Source organism: Anarrhichthys ocellatus, unplaced genomic scaffold (genome assembly GCF_004355925.1).
Source record: "Anarrhichthys ocellatus isolate YVR2014 unplaced genomic scaffold, GSC_Weel_1.0 scaffold5, whole genome shotgun sequence".
NCBI classification, from domain to species: Eukaryota; Metazoa; Chordata; class Actinopteri; order Perciformes; family Anarhichadidae; genus Anarrhichthys; species Anarrhichthys ocellatus.
The window spans coordinates 11,044,577-11,059,652 of NW_022280035.1; the positions used below are offsets into that span (position 1 = coordinate 11,044,577).

Consider the following 15,076-nt stretch of genomic DNA (forward strand, 5'->3'; position numbering starts at 1 on the left):
CTTAAACCCCAGAAAACCTGTTATGCAGAAATATGCAAATCATTATAAAATCTTGTTAGCAACTGCCTCTTTCAAGGCACTTAAAAGCTTCCCAATTCTCACAGGGATACTTGCAACAAAATCTGTTAAGCTTGTGTTAACCACAGAACTTACTTCAGACATTAACCAAAAACACATTAAAAAAAACCTCATTGACTTGACGAGGGAACCCGAAGTGCACACATGCTGTTATTTTAGGACTTATTCCTGCAGCACTATAAGTCCCCTGCCTCGAGATCAGCAAATTACAATATTACATTTCAATAGCCGGGTTTCAACCAGTAGAGGGCAGTCGCTGTGCATACTTATCGTAACGCATATATAGAATTAAAGTGTTTGGGGGGGGTTACGTTACTCTTTAAACAGGCTCCACAGCTGGAGAGATCAGCTTTAGCACGCACTGGGAAATCTATTTCAATAGATTTACCATCAGCACCGATTGTAAAGTTATTGTTTATTCCCCGTGTGAACGTCAACCGTCTATAACTGGAGCAGAACGAGACAATGAAAACACTGCATACCACCCTGAATGAGCACCACAGTCCCAGGTAAGAAAAAGAGGAATTTATTGTATATCATCTATATACACTTTTAAACTAAGTCTGAAAAGATTTGCACAACATGATTTTTTTTTGAAAGATTGAAGTATTACATATGAACAGGATGTCTGATGGTCATATACCCATGGCAACAAACCAAACATGGACAGGAGTGTTTTGACAATTTTGGTTCAACTGACAGCAGTTGCCCTCTCTTCTCTCCCAGCTCTCCTTCTCCGGTCTGCCTGCTGAACTTCCACCCATGTTAACAGTAGCAGCAACACTTCTGGTGTACAAGCCAACGACCCGGACAAACAGGAAGAAAACAAGAACAGGTAGGAAGAGACAAGTCTTAAGTTCATCTACCTCAGTGCAGAGGACCCAGTGTTTGAGACAGCATGCAAAATGGGATTCTAACAGGACACAGGGATTCTGGATGAAGTGATGACATAACATGAACTAAAACCCATGTGGACATAACAGTGCAGAGCCCAACTGTGACGACTGTCAGTGTAATACTTTCATAGATTTGTCTGCAGACAGACGACAACGTAGAATGAAAACATGCAGTTTCACTTAATAGCATGTCATTCTTTGAGGTTAAAACGTCTCAACTACTCTTCACAACTAACCGTATGTTCCCTGTGGCTGAACCGACAGCAGCCGTCTCTACTTGGCTTCATCAGAATTCAAGGTTACACGAGGCATCGAAATATTCCAGTGTCAATGAGAAAGAGATGTCACCCCGGAGGACATGATGTAGAAACAGATCTGCATTACTGAACTCTCAGAAGAACTCAACAATTATACAAAAATAATAACAGGTTGCAGCGAAATGATCTGGGATCAGTAGTACCACCAAATTGCCACGAGAGGCGCAAAGTTAAAAACAGATTCCAGCAGATGGCTGTCTGTTTCCTGGTTAGAAACCATGCAGACAAAGCAAAACAACAGACCTCTGAAAGTACCGTTAAAGCAAAAATCACCGTTCAGACGTCACACTGATGCTTGTGGCATAAAAAGGAAATAATGCATGTTTTATATACAAATCATACGTACCCATCATCAGTAGTGTCTAATGTCAAAAGGAAACACCCATTATGATGTCTTTACGCAAAAATATATTTAAAAAAGAAACAGTATTTTCCGTTGCAATTTCATATGCCTCTTATTTGCTCAGTGTACATGATGTCATCGCCTGTCACAAACGGGGGTCATGGCGACATCCATATTTGCGCTCTTCTTCTGCGTAAAATGAACGCAACAACCCGGTAACCTAACGTCTGACAGATGGTGAAGACTTGGACTGAACTACAACATTAATTTTCATATCATATTAGACTCTGGCTTGTCACATCTCATCTCACAGTGTTGATCAATATGAAATAAAAACTATCGACAAATAAATTAAAGTCAAACCATCCTGAACGTTAATACCGCCCCCCCCCCCCCCCCCCCGTCACATTTTAAACTAACAACAGGACTCTGGACCACACGGGCTGTGTGTGATACCTGCAGGTGTAACACATGATGAGGAAGCTACAGTCAAGTGCAACTCATCTCTGTTTGAAGGATATTCAAGTGAGTGGTTAAAAAAAGCTAAAATGTGGGTGTTCATGCTTAAACGTCCCACTACTGGATTTGTCTAATGAGCTACAGCCTACACCAGAGGACATCTCAGTGTCTCAGAAACATGCTAGTAGTCCAGACACCTTTTACACACGACTAGAAACAGTGCTTCAGCCTCTTTTCCCCACTCACACTCACACTCACACTCACACTCACACTCACACTCAGTAATTCTGCATGGCCAGTGTTATTCTTCTTCAACATAAAACATTCTCGACTCTTCTGGACAAGGTTAGTCCTTCATGGGACATGTTTCAGAGAGGTAAAAGGGATCAAACTAAATAATCCCGTCACTGTACAATAGTCCTAATTCCTGCCATGGGAAATGAAAATAAAAAGGTTGATTGTGATGATATTAACAGCGGTAAGTGTAGTGGCCCATGGAGAAGGGGGGAGGTCAAAGGGAACAGGGAGGAGACACGAGGAACGAGGGGGTGGGGTGGGGGGAGTAAAGTCAAAAGGGGAGGGGGGAGGGTGACTCAGTAGTTTTGGCTAAAAAGGTGAGGTAGGCCTCGTCACAACTTGGAGTGTGGCTTTAAAACTGGCAGGGTTTTCATTTGCAGTCTGTCTTTAGTGTTTGTTTCCTATGGGAGTGTGGTCCGGTTGTGCGTCTCCAGCACACCGTGTCGCCGCTCACATCTTGACGTCCTCCTCCACGCTGAGCTGAGACAGCGTCTTTTTAATGCGCAGGGCCGTCAGTCTGGCTGCTCCGTTGGCGTACCAGCACTCCCTCATGATCTTACCCATCACACGCAGCGACTGCAGGAGAGGGAACACAGGTTAGATGTCTTGCTTTTCTATACAGCCACTGACTGTGTCCGCTACAGGTGTAAAGTGTTCATCGAGTGAGATGTACCTCGTAGCTCTGCCACCAGTTGGGCACATTCGGCCTGAGTTTCTGGTCACACACCACCTTCCTCATCTCCTCTATGGAGGGGTCAGAGGGTACGAGGTCGTAGTAGGGCAGCTGGTACTCCTCGTGGATACCTGCAGTGCACAGTGTGGAAGCATTCTCAGTCGCTGGTTTCATGCTCCCGTTCATTTATATAAATAGCATCAGCTGCTGTTTGTTTACCTCCTGCATTGCAGCGACGTGCAATCTCCCAGTACACAAGGCCCAGCGCGTAAATGTCAGCACACTTGAAGGAATCAAAGTGTTTCATGTTGATGGTTTCGTCCAGGACCTCTGGAGCCATATACCTGAAGGTGGACAATCAAATATTTAGACAATGCGTCTCTCACTACTGTCAGACTGTTGCACCCTGTTTGTGGCACACAGCTCATTGAGTTTTGCTGAAGATGGAAAAATGGCTCAACAATATTTGTACGGTTAAATCATTTCCTAAGAATGTGACTCATTTCAGCTTTACAGCAGCAGGACAGTGTTGAAAGTCGGACTTATTCTACAGTTACGTGTTCATTGTTATGAAGAAACATGTTCAATAGTGCGGCTCATTAACGTGATCTTCTCGTGGGGTTTGTAGACATATTATGCAGACCTCCACTCGTGTGTGTTTGAGTGAATGACTGTGCAAACATTTACCTCTTAGTGCCCACGCGTTGGTTCGGCGCTATATCGATTGTGTCTGTGATGGACTCGTGGCGGACTGCCAGGCCGAGGTCAGCTATGGCACACATGCCGTTCTTCTTCACCAGGATATTTTTAGACTTGAGGTCTCGGTGAGCAATGCCAGGCTTACCTGCAGGAGAACAGACAACACATCATTAGCATCAAGAGCTCAGCAGAAATAGCACTTACTTAACTCTCAAGTCCACGATGATGATTATTATCTCAGCCAGCAGGATCATGCCATCAGGCAGGCGTGTGCCTGCATGCAGGAGTGAGTGAGTGAGTGTGCATCTCTATGTCTGACCATGGCTAATCTTTCATTTTGTTGTAGCAAACTACATAATATTTTGGATGCCCAGTTATGGCCGCCAGCTCAAAGACCTCTTGCGTTTGCCGTTAGTCACGCTTTCTCAAAACACCTTTTATTGCCGGCGTCCCTCTCGGCTCTTCAGCTCACTGTTATTGCTTTGTAAGGTGCGTTTGGCTAACAGAACTACCAGTACCCACACCACTGTAGCTCTCACACAGCTTGGTTTTTAGCATGATTGCATGACGTGTTGTATACGACGACTTTGAGCCGATTGCCTGCATACATCACTGCAAGTTTTTGAGTGTTTGATGACGCGTTACAACACATTGGTGTCTAGATGGGGGCTGAGCCAATTGTGGGTTGTGTTCATTTAATCAATACAGCAGTGGTTGTTGCAGACACACCTGGCAGAGATCTTTCTAGTTAGTTTATTCATTTATTGCATGCTGTGCTTAAACGTGACAGCTGATCTCACCCTGAGTGCCGAGGATCTCCATGTGTAGGTGCGCCAGGCCGCTGGCAGCAGACAGTGCCAGTTTGATCATGCCCTCGATGGTGACAGAGTAGCGGTTAAGATAGTCGAACAGAGAGCCGTGCTCATGATGGTCTGACACGAGCCACAGCTGAGTCCATGTACCATTGTCTGAAAGAGAGCAAAAAAAAAAAAAAAAGTCAGACATCATGCTTTAAATTGAACTACGATAATGGACCGTTACTGTCGACAAACATCCTCACCTTTATTGTCTGCTGCAATGAATCCGAGGATGTTTTCGTGGCGCAGCATGATCGTCTGGTAGATCTCGGCCTCTCTGAACCAGGAGCGCTCCTCTCTGGATGAGAAGATCTTCACCGCCACATCTCCTCCTCTCCACTTCCCTCTCCACACCTCACCAAAACGACCCTTTCCTATTATCTCCTGCAGCACAATGGTCCGAGCCACTGTCCGCTGCACAAACAGCGGCAAACCTGCAGGGGGCAGTGGAGAGACAAACAAAAGCATTAGCCAACATTCCCGTAGACTGGTTTTTCCACTACATTATTATGTCACGTCAGAGGGCCACTTGCACTGACCCGAGCCTGATCCGGAGGTGGACATGTCGTAGATGAGGTCCTGCAGGGTCTTGTCCTTAGCCAAGTACAGGTGGTCACAGGACGGGTCCTCTACCTCCAGCCTCTGCCTGTGGCTATAGGCCCTCTGGTGGTATTGGAACAGGAACACGCCGACCATCAGCAGCACACAGAGGAGGAACACCGGCCCTGCGATGACCGCCACCAGCTCCACCGGCCCCCAGGAGCTCCCTGGGCCCGAGTCCTTTGTTGGGACTGAGAAAACAAAACGAAAAGAGACGGAGAAGCAGAGGTGGTCACTTTAAATTGAAACCGGGCCACTGTTGAACTGAAGGAGCTCTGATGTTTGCAGACTGTGCCTCACCAGGGACTTCAATACTGTTGCAATAATCTACATAGCAGCAATGTGTGTTGAGCAGGCCTTCGGCACTCAGACAGTAGAAAGGTTGTCCGGGGGGGACCAGGTTGTCCCGGTTGATACAGATGCGTACGTGTTGCTCCTTCCCCTGGATGTAGTATGTGGAGGCCATGCAGGCGCCATCTGTTTCACACTCGTAGCCAGTCTTCTCACAGTTTGTGCAGTTACAATGTAAAGCTGCAGGGAAAAGGACAGAGAGAGTTAAGTAAATATCAATTCCTCAGATGGAGCCATGGAGGTTAAAAAAACATTTCACTTCCCCGTTATGTCCAGCAGGGGGCAAGCTAACCCCACAGTTTCACCACAGGGTCAGGAGATTGAAGTGTCCCGTTCAGTTGTGGGCATTTTGTGACATGCAGACACAGAGTTTGGAATTTAGCCGCAGCAGCCAGACGGCCCTGAAATCAGATCCTTCACTGCAGATGAACCCAAACACGCAGGGTGGAGACAGACCTGCCCAGTGGGACAGACAAAGTGAAACCCAACAAGGGAAGAGGGCTACTGCCAAATCCCCAATGCAGCATTCTGCTCCATTCCTCTCCCACCGACACAGAGAGCTGCCGCCGTCTACGCTAATGAGACAGGAGCTTTATTGAGCACAGCACACTCCTGCGCAGGTACCTTATTAAAGCGGACACAATGGAACTCCTGCCGCCGCCATAATAAAAACTACGGTGGCCCATCTTCACAAGCAAGAAGAGGTCAGTGCCAGAAAGTCCTTCCAGATTTGCCACATCTGAAACTGAACCAGAGTCGGGTTGGGCAATCCGAGAGCGAGAAACTGCAAACTGATTAGATTTGGAGAGAAATGTGATTTTGAGTCACACATGCTTCTCATTTAGAGTAAGGTCAGCTCAAAAGGCTACTTCCCAAGGTTTTCCACAAGCAAACAGAGGGCCAAGCAGGACCTGGCAAGGCTAGAGGAGACTAGTTTTCACATGGTGAAAAACCCCGGGAAGCAGTTGAGCTTAACGGAACCTCTGTCACCGCCCGACTGACAACAGGGCCGCTTGTGAGGCGTGACAGACCGAGAGCTGATTCTTGGTCAGAAAACTGGAACACAAAACACTGGATTTGGCGAAGACGAGACCATCGTACCAACAACAACAACAACAACAACAACAACAGAGGAGGACACACAAAGCAGAGAGGAATTTAAATCCTTTCCCCCTCAAAAAGAAGAAGAGGCTCAGCAGCAGTTGGACCGCTGACAATATCTGGACCGGAGAAAAGAAAAGATTTTAAGAGTGGCAAGCTTCCACTAATCCTCTGTGTCTTTGGGTGTTTGTCAAAAAAGTGTCAGCAAATTTGAGGACATTCATTCAAATGAGTAATAAACTGATTGCGCCATCAGCATGTAACACCCAAGTGGCCAAAACCACAAACCCGGTGTCATCGGAATGGCTTTCACTGAGCTGAATTCTGGGAAGTTGCATTGTGTGGGAGCATATTTTGCATGTAGCGTATGCTGATGCATCCATGCTTGTCCACAGGGTGGTAACATTTCTCATCTGTTTCGTGTTTGTGCACGTGTGTGTGTGTGTTTGTGCGTGTGTGTGTGTGTTTGTGCGTGTGTTGCTCTCCAGGAGGCGAGCGGGAAAGTGGCAGGAACTCTTGGAGTGTGTCCAAATTCACCACAGTTCGCATGCAGATGGAATTTCCTGCAGATTACGCAGAGGTGAAGCAGGCTGGGCCTGATAAGGAGAGGAAAACAAGCCAAATGGCAGCATTGGTGGAGCGAATGGTTTAGCCAAATATAACGGCTGACAGGAGTAACAGCTGCAGGTCAGAAAGCTGGAAGATGCTCTATATCAATCACCAAAGCCAGACATCTTGAATCCCTTCTTCCATTATGCCAGACACTTCTTCTAGGCTTGATGTTTACTACTTCTCAGTGAAAGAAATCAATCAGCGAGTGAGACCAGACAGCAGCCATTTGGATCAATACATCCTCAAAGTACGAGTAAGAAAACGTACATTTCTGAGACAAACATATATTCAGCAACATTAACAACAGCGATCTGATAAGAACACCATGATCTACAATGAGCATCCATCATGGAGACGGTGTGTGGTGAGACAGATGGTACACAGACGTACAGACAGAGGCTCAGCAAGGAAACCAAACATGGCTGAAAACACACGCACACAGTCCCTCCTCGAGTGTGCCATAGATGGTTTGTGGTCTACCAAGAGTTTGGATTGTGGTAAAGTCTTCCCTTTCGTTAAAGGCTACCTTGTGGAATTACCATGTGTATAGTCTACTCCCACACAAACAAGAGTCAACGCTACGGGCTGCCAATGTGAAGAGAGATCGTCATTTTATATATATTGACAGAGATGGAAACCATTTATAGATCAAAATAACCCGATTCAGCTACTTATATACCTAACAAATGATGGTCATTCATCATGTTGAATTAAAAAACACAGTATTGCCACTAAACAGTCCTGCTTATTGAATTGCAGCGTTCCCCTGCAACATTTCCCATTACAACCAATAAAAGCAGAAATATTAAAGGGAAACCTCTCTAGACAAATCTCTGGGACCCGTCAGAAGAGGTTACATCACCTATAGGCCTTGACAAACTTTCACAAAAGACGACATAATATGAAACTAAGATCTCAAAAAAAAAAAAAGAAGTAAATTAAAGATGAATGTCAAGCCAGACGGTGCACAAGAACACAACTAATTCAAACAACGTCTAAGAAAGAAATCTTCGCCCACTGGCATTTACCGAAATGCCATGTTTGCACAGCGCTCTGCATATCTCGCTGAATTCGGAGCAGACGTGTTACATAGCTCGACTTGAAGGAGCAACATCAAGCCTAGATACACACGGATCTGAGTGAACCCGGCGTGTATGCGGTTTTGGAGTGAACTCTGCTCTTGTATCCACGTAATTGGTGGTCTTCACACTGGTTCTTTGTGTGGAGATTAAGACGACATGAGGAGGGATTGGACTGGCCCTGCACGAACAAAGAGCGGAGTGGAGTGGGGGAGCGCACTTCTGCGTGGAGCAGTGTGGGGGGATGGGCGGCGCACGGGGGGACCGACCAGGGCTAACAGTAACAGTAACCAACGTTGGGGGGGCTGCTCCGGGCCAGACAGGAAGGGGGCCGGCCCCAAGTTGGTCAGGACAATACGGAGGGGGGCAACAAGCGGGATTTACAGGGGGGGGGGGCCCAGCTGCAGTTGGGGTCTGCCCAAGTGACCAGCTGCGACCGTCATTAAAACCCAGTCTAGACTTTGACTTGCTGGAGGGGGGTAAATAACAGGAAAAGGGAACCGTGGAGGAAAAAGAGGGGAGCACACGGTGCAGAGAGCGACTCCTCTGAGCCGCTAGTGTGTGAAGTTCCTATCATTCCATTCATGTTGGGACAGGACACGGTGAGGAAGGGATTAATAAAACATTGTTGCCACAACCAGCATCGCCTTAACTTGGACCCAGCTAAAAACCACAGCGTAGTCCCACTCCAAACACCTTCACACATTAACCTTAATGACCGGGCTCTGTGAGCATGCCGGTGTGTACGTGTTGCTCACAATTACTCATGCGCAGCAACACAGTCAAAACAGGAGGTGAGCTTCTCTGGTACGGTAAGATGAGAGAGTCTGTGGAAAATACGCGTGCTCGCCGCAGGGCTGGAGGGTTACACAAACACAGTGGGTTTCTGGGAGCTGAACGACACAGACAGACAGTCGGGTGTGTGTGTGTATACGGCGAGCAGAGCACCATTACCAAAATGCACTGGCTGAAATTAAATCCATATAGATACCAGACTAAGAGCTGATCAAGACAAGCAGACGCCACCAGACAGTGTGTGTGTGTGTGTGTGTGTGTGCACGCGCACACACACACACACACACACACACACACACACACACACACACACACAGTGTCCTAATCAATGTTAGGGGAAGGAAAGTCATTACCTTTGTCTGCATCTCAGGGTCAGATTACTGATCTGATTCTCAAGTGAAGTCTCTGGGGCTGCATCTAGTGTCTCTACCAACCAGCAGCCTGCAGGCTACAGCCCATCCTGTCTGTGTCTGCTGCCCTGGATTAGTTCAAAGGCACACCAATGTGAGCATGGGCTCACTTTGGATTTCTCGCTGCTCAGATTCCCAAACCGGTGTATGTTGCCTCCACTATAATAGCCCAGTATGTTGCAGTGCTTTGAGCCAATGCGTCTGCCGTGTCTCCTGAGATCAAAAAACAGTATCAGCAGACCACAGACTCAGCAATTATGCCCCTTTTCTGTCTTTCTATAGCTGTTCAAATGCAAATTGTTCTTTTAGGCAAGTTATTGTAAATTTGATTGTGTTTAGATAACAATAACAGTTGAGAACTTTGGCTTCCACTGAAAAAAAAGGGGTTTATATAATTTTTTTCTCATCATAAATTAGGGCCGATCGGGGAAGAAGTATAATTTAGTATGAGTGCTGGAGCTCTGTTTTGTAGCTTACAATATGGGTTATCCTAAACTGGAGCTAGAGCTGGGTATTGTCTGAAAGTTTTTCTCTCTCTCTTTAATAATGCAGTAAAACCCCATTTTCTGACATTAAAGAATGAGACCAGAATACCATTTTAAAACAAAAACGTTACATTGTAGATGACAATGGCATGTATGGAAAAACCAAAAAAAGATGCTTCTGTACTGTTGTTTTGCATACAATACATAATCGGGTAATCTTGCGACACCAAAACAACTTATTCTGAGTATCATCATCCAATAAGTCCGACATTGACGCTGTGATGATGTAGGAAATACACAGGGACCGCCACAAAGACTGACTCATATTGAAATCATCTGTGCTCTTTTTATTGCATTTACTGTTAAAAAAAATAAAAGGAGCAACTGCCAAGTGAACCACTTCTTCTGTTTTAAGTCCACGTCAACATGGGAGGCCTGAGAAAGGTGAAAGATAGTGGTTTAAATCGTACTTCTAGCTCTAGATTATACACACTTGTCTTGCTAACTGCCCTCCCCGAGATCAGACCAATCAGAAGGCTGCATACCTTCAAGCTTAACATTACGAGGCACAGCAGGTCTCATCTACATTCCAACAAGTGACAAAAAAAGAAATCAAACACCTCTACAAAGAGACGTGTAATGGAGGACGGGTGTCGGGTTCAGCCCCATAGACATCAACTCACAGACACCGGGTCTGTCTGGGTGCACTGTGACAATAACAACATTCAAGGTATGGCACAAAAAGCAGACGTCATTATTCCACTGACATAAAAAAAACAAAAACCTTTAAAACAAAGAAAGCGTCCTGAGTAAATTAAAAGCACGGATAAGTGCACAACCGAAGGTGAAATTGACGGCTCTGCTGTGGTAGTAGTCTCTTGTGGTCCATCATCGGTAATGGGGGAGCTGGGTCAGTCAGGGGCTACGCTGTCTGCTGTAGCAATTAGGGCCCTGTGCCTCCGGGCCATCGGAGGTCATTAACGACACGGTGATTACGGAGGAAAACTAGACCACCACAGACCTGACCGCCTCAGTGCAGCACGATAGAAACGGTTGGTAAACACAGATTTTTAAAAGAGGAGGAAGAGTCTGGGCGAGGATTTTAAGAATACTGTAGCTGCAGGGACCCGGCAGCCCAAACATCCGTCTGTCTAGAACACGCCTCAACAACTGCTAACATTTGGAAACAAAACAACTTTCTCCATCTCAAGCCTGTAAATATTACCAACACACCGCCCCCCCCGTCCAAACTCCTCTCTTTACAGACACACACACCTTTGAAGCACCTAATGAGTTGCAACCATTCTCCGTACATTCCCTTGGCTCTGATCTGATGGGCAGGTGTACACATGTTCCAATCTGACTAGCTCATGCTCCCTGAACTCATTCACATCCAATTTGACGTTAAACAGCACATGTAGCAGAGTTTAGCTCTGCACAGGTTCGAAGTAGAGACTTCTTCTTCCGTTTAAAATCACCCTGTCTTTGATTTGACACAAGGGCACTTCAGGGAATGACAAGACTCTGGCATAGTCGTGATAAGGGCTACTAAAGGCGAGTGCAGAGTTCACGAGATAGCAGGAGCTCATCTAACCAAAGGCCTTCCTTTCGCCTGTGAGGGGGGGAGAACACAGCCGATGCTAAAGCTTGATTCAGCACGTTATGGTGGCAGTGAATGAGTGAAAGCAGAAGTGGGACCACAGATAAAGTACAGATTAAATTCTAATAAAGTACCTTTTATATGACAGTGATAGAGATTACTAAGGGAAAGGAGAAAGCGAGGGACGCGCCCTACTTCTCGGCAGTGTGGTGTCACAGTGCCCATATCACATTGCTATCGTGTTCAACGCACCCAGGCGGGCTGCGTCACACAGGCATGTAATTCCCATAACACTAGTGACTCGTAATCCGTATGAAAGTCAACAACACGTGACGGATTCATCAAAGCCGTGAGTAAAGCGTTTTCTCACAGAAACATACTACATTCGCCACAGCAGGCCTGGAGTCTGCTCTAGCGCAGCTACTTTCAGGTTTGTCTGGTTTCAGTCCCTGCGTGGTGTAATCCATTAACTGGTGTGAAACCATGGCTCCAGACAGACTTGTGGGCCCCTTACATGGCAGGCCCCGCCAGCTGGACAATCCCACCGTCAACCCCCCCTGTGTGCTCAGGCCACACCCCCCCCCCTCTCGCACATCACTGGTAATATTGGAGTAACCCAGTCAAACACTGACCATTCAAGGTGTGATCATTTTTCTAGCTGCTGCACCCTGATCTAAACTAAGCGGGGGAGGAATACTTATGATTGGAACGATGACTAAACCGTTTAACGCACAACATGCACTTGTTATTTGTTTTTATTACTTAGTTTATCTGCTGAGTGGCAAGTTGCAACACGGTAAAGGACAAATGGCAAAAACAAATGGGAGGTTTGCGTCACCCGAGACATGCTTGTGTCTCAAATGAAAATGATGAAATTCTTGATGCAAACGTGTGGCGTTTGGAGTAAAGTTAAAGATGATTAGACAAGCTGCAAAAGGCAAGCGCGGGGTTTTTAGTACAACACAGGCCCGGTGTGGGGTTGGGTGTCAGCTGCCCGGGCAGACGGGGAGGATTCAGACTGAAGCAGCCCCATAACTGGCTGCCTCAAAAGACCCCACTTGCCACATTTCCATCACAATGAACCCAGACTTCAACTCTGACTTGTGTCTGGGACGGCTGAATGCACGGCTGTTGTCACCCTACGCCAGCATTCACTGTCTGCTGGAGGCCACTAAGCAGCCTTTTCACTCCTTACAAATAGACACCAATGTAAGAGCTGCCAGTGTTTACTATCTAAAAAAACACATTTCATGCACAGCAGAGGATAGGCCTTCGTTCAGTGACTCCTTTCTGCTCCATCCAGAGGCACACAACATGCGAGGAGACTGTCAGTGACCACATGCTCCACCGGGCTGCTATCACCACAGAGTGCTGTACCAGAGCAGTGATAAGCAGTCACAACCCAACACGAGATTGTTTTGTAAATATGTTAGCATAACAGCAACAGATAACTTAAAACATCAACAGCAGACTGGGTTATTAGTCGCCACCTGGTGTGCCTTTACGCCATAATGCATGATTTTATTTCAGTCGTGTAGCTCTCAAACGAACCACACTTATCAACAGTATTCAACTTTAAGTCCATTATGCAGTGAGCTAGCCAACGTTAGCTGGCGCCTCGAAACAAACAGCACCACCATGTTGTTGTTGTGGTGGTAGCTACTTGTTCAATAAGGACCAAGTCACACGTCGAGTTTTTGTCAAACACAAACAAACAAACGCGGCATGACTTCTGGTTCGGGACTAACAGCAGCCGTGGCTCCGGGGTCGACGCTAGCTCGACACGGGTTAGCCCAAATCCCCAACACAGAGCGCCATGACGAGGAGCGACAACAGGCGATGCCCAGTCCAGGAAAACACACCGAGACAAAAGCCGGAGAGGCGCTCACATGAAACTTACCATCACCGAGAGCCGCCAACCCGACCAGGGCCAGAAGCGTTAGAGACATTTCTTTTACAGACATTTCTTCAACATTCCCATCTCTCCGCGATGAAATGCGTCCCGTAAGTGTTTCGTTATCAACACGACCCGACCTGCAACACGACCACAGTCCGACCGCACACACCACACAGCCAGATACCAGCCAGCCAGCCAGCCGGGCTCGTGACGCGTTTAAAGGGGTGTGCGCGCGTGTTTAAAGGGGAGGGCTGCTGCTGCTGCGTGTACCCTTCTGCCACTGAGGTCACGGCTGTGTGGTAAATAAAACATGTTCTCACATTATCAAAAGACTGAGTGAATACCATCAAAATATGAGGATCGTTTGAGTTAATACATCTCTACATTACCATTTAAATGTATAATATTATTTTATTATGTCAATATGTGTAAATATGCATGTCAGATTGTAAATTTATTGCATTTACGTATTCCTGGATATGCATTTTAAATATGCTATTATAATATTTGTATGTAGTTTTATGGGTGAACTGTGTTTTCCAGGATTTAATGGATGAATGTATGGACCATTAACCTTGCTTGAGGTCACATGACATTGTGCATTTGGTGAATCTTGTTGAAACATAAAATATATTTAGGGAACAAACTGGGTCTAACTGAAGATGTTCAATCACAAAATGAGCAGGATTGTTTGTTCTTGAAATATGTAAGATATTTTCTCTTTTTAAAAGTGATTTATAAATTAGTTTAACAGTAAACTCCTCAGATTGAGTTGGGCAAAATGTTGCATTCTTCCTTTGAAAATGACAAAATAAAACAACAAATGGGAGGTTATAAAAAATCATACTTAGATTTAAAATTGTTCTTAAGATTGTGCAGGTGGGGATTTGTCTATTTGAATCAAAAATGTATTGAGGGAACAAACTGGGTCTAGCTTGCAACCTTCCATTGTTTTATTAATGAAAATGTAAAATCTCTTTTTATGAAATGAGAAATGAGTTCCACTCATGAAGATGATGCTAAAGACGGTGAAAACAGTGAAAATAATCTGATGCCATCTTTGTTAGTTGTTCTTCAAAATATGTACCCAGGGAATTAATAATTTGAATACAGTCAGTATAGAATTTATTTAACAGTAAATTATGAATCTCGGTTTAGTTTTTATGATCATACAATGATGTTTATGCCTTAAAGATTATACCAAACATGTTGCATAAATTAATTTTTTTCCCCCCAATCTGTTCACTGGTTTTATGGCTTGAAACGAACAGCAACACTTAACTTGGTTATGCTTAGTTTATGTATTCCTGATTGAGGTTATTACTCAAGACAGGACTCTGGGTGACTGATCCATTTGAAACTAATTCACTCAAAGCACCATCTGGATCTAACTGGCCTACTTGGCCACTTGGCATTATTACTGAAAAAGTAAAATAATGAAATTACTCTTCCCATGACATAAAAACATGGTCTTAAAAAAGACATTAAAACAAAAAGCCAGAAGTAGTTAACATATCGGATGACTGA

At 45.5% G+C, this 15,076-nt stretch overlaps 1 protein-coding gene across 1 annotated transcript; it reads right to left on the reverse strand.

The window, feature by feature from the left end:
* Positions 1 to 583: 583 nt before the first annotated feature.
* Positions 584 to 13,749, reverse strand: acvr1ba (activin A receptor type 1Ba). Its single transcript, XM_031845283.1, has 9 exons — positions 13,553 to 13,749; positions 5,520 to 5,750; positions 5,159 to 5,410; positions 4,823 to 5,053; positions 4,563 to 4,730; positions 3,751 to 3,907; positions 3,283 to 3,407; positions 3,064 to 3,194; positions 584 to 2,966 (listed from the first exon to the last, which is right to left on the reverse strand). Exons 1-9 carry the CDS (start codon positions 13,614 to 13,616, stop codon positions 2,841 to 2,843), a joined length of 1,485 nt encoding a protein of 494 aa, XP_031701143.1. The 5' UTR covers positions 13,617 to 13,749; the 3' UTR covers positions 584 to 2,840.
* Positions 13,750 to 15,076: the final 1,327 nt, after the last annotated feature.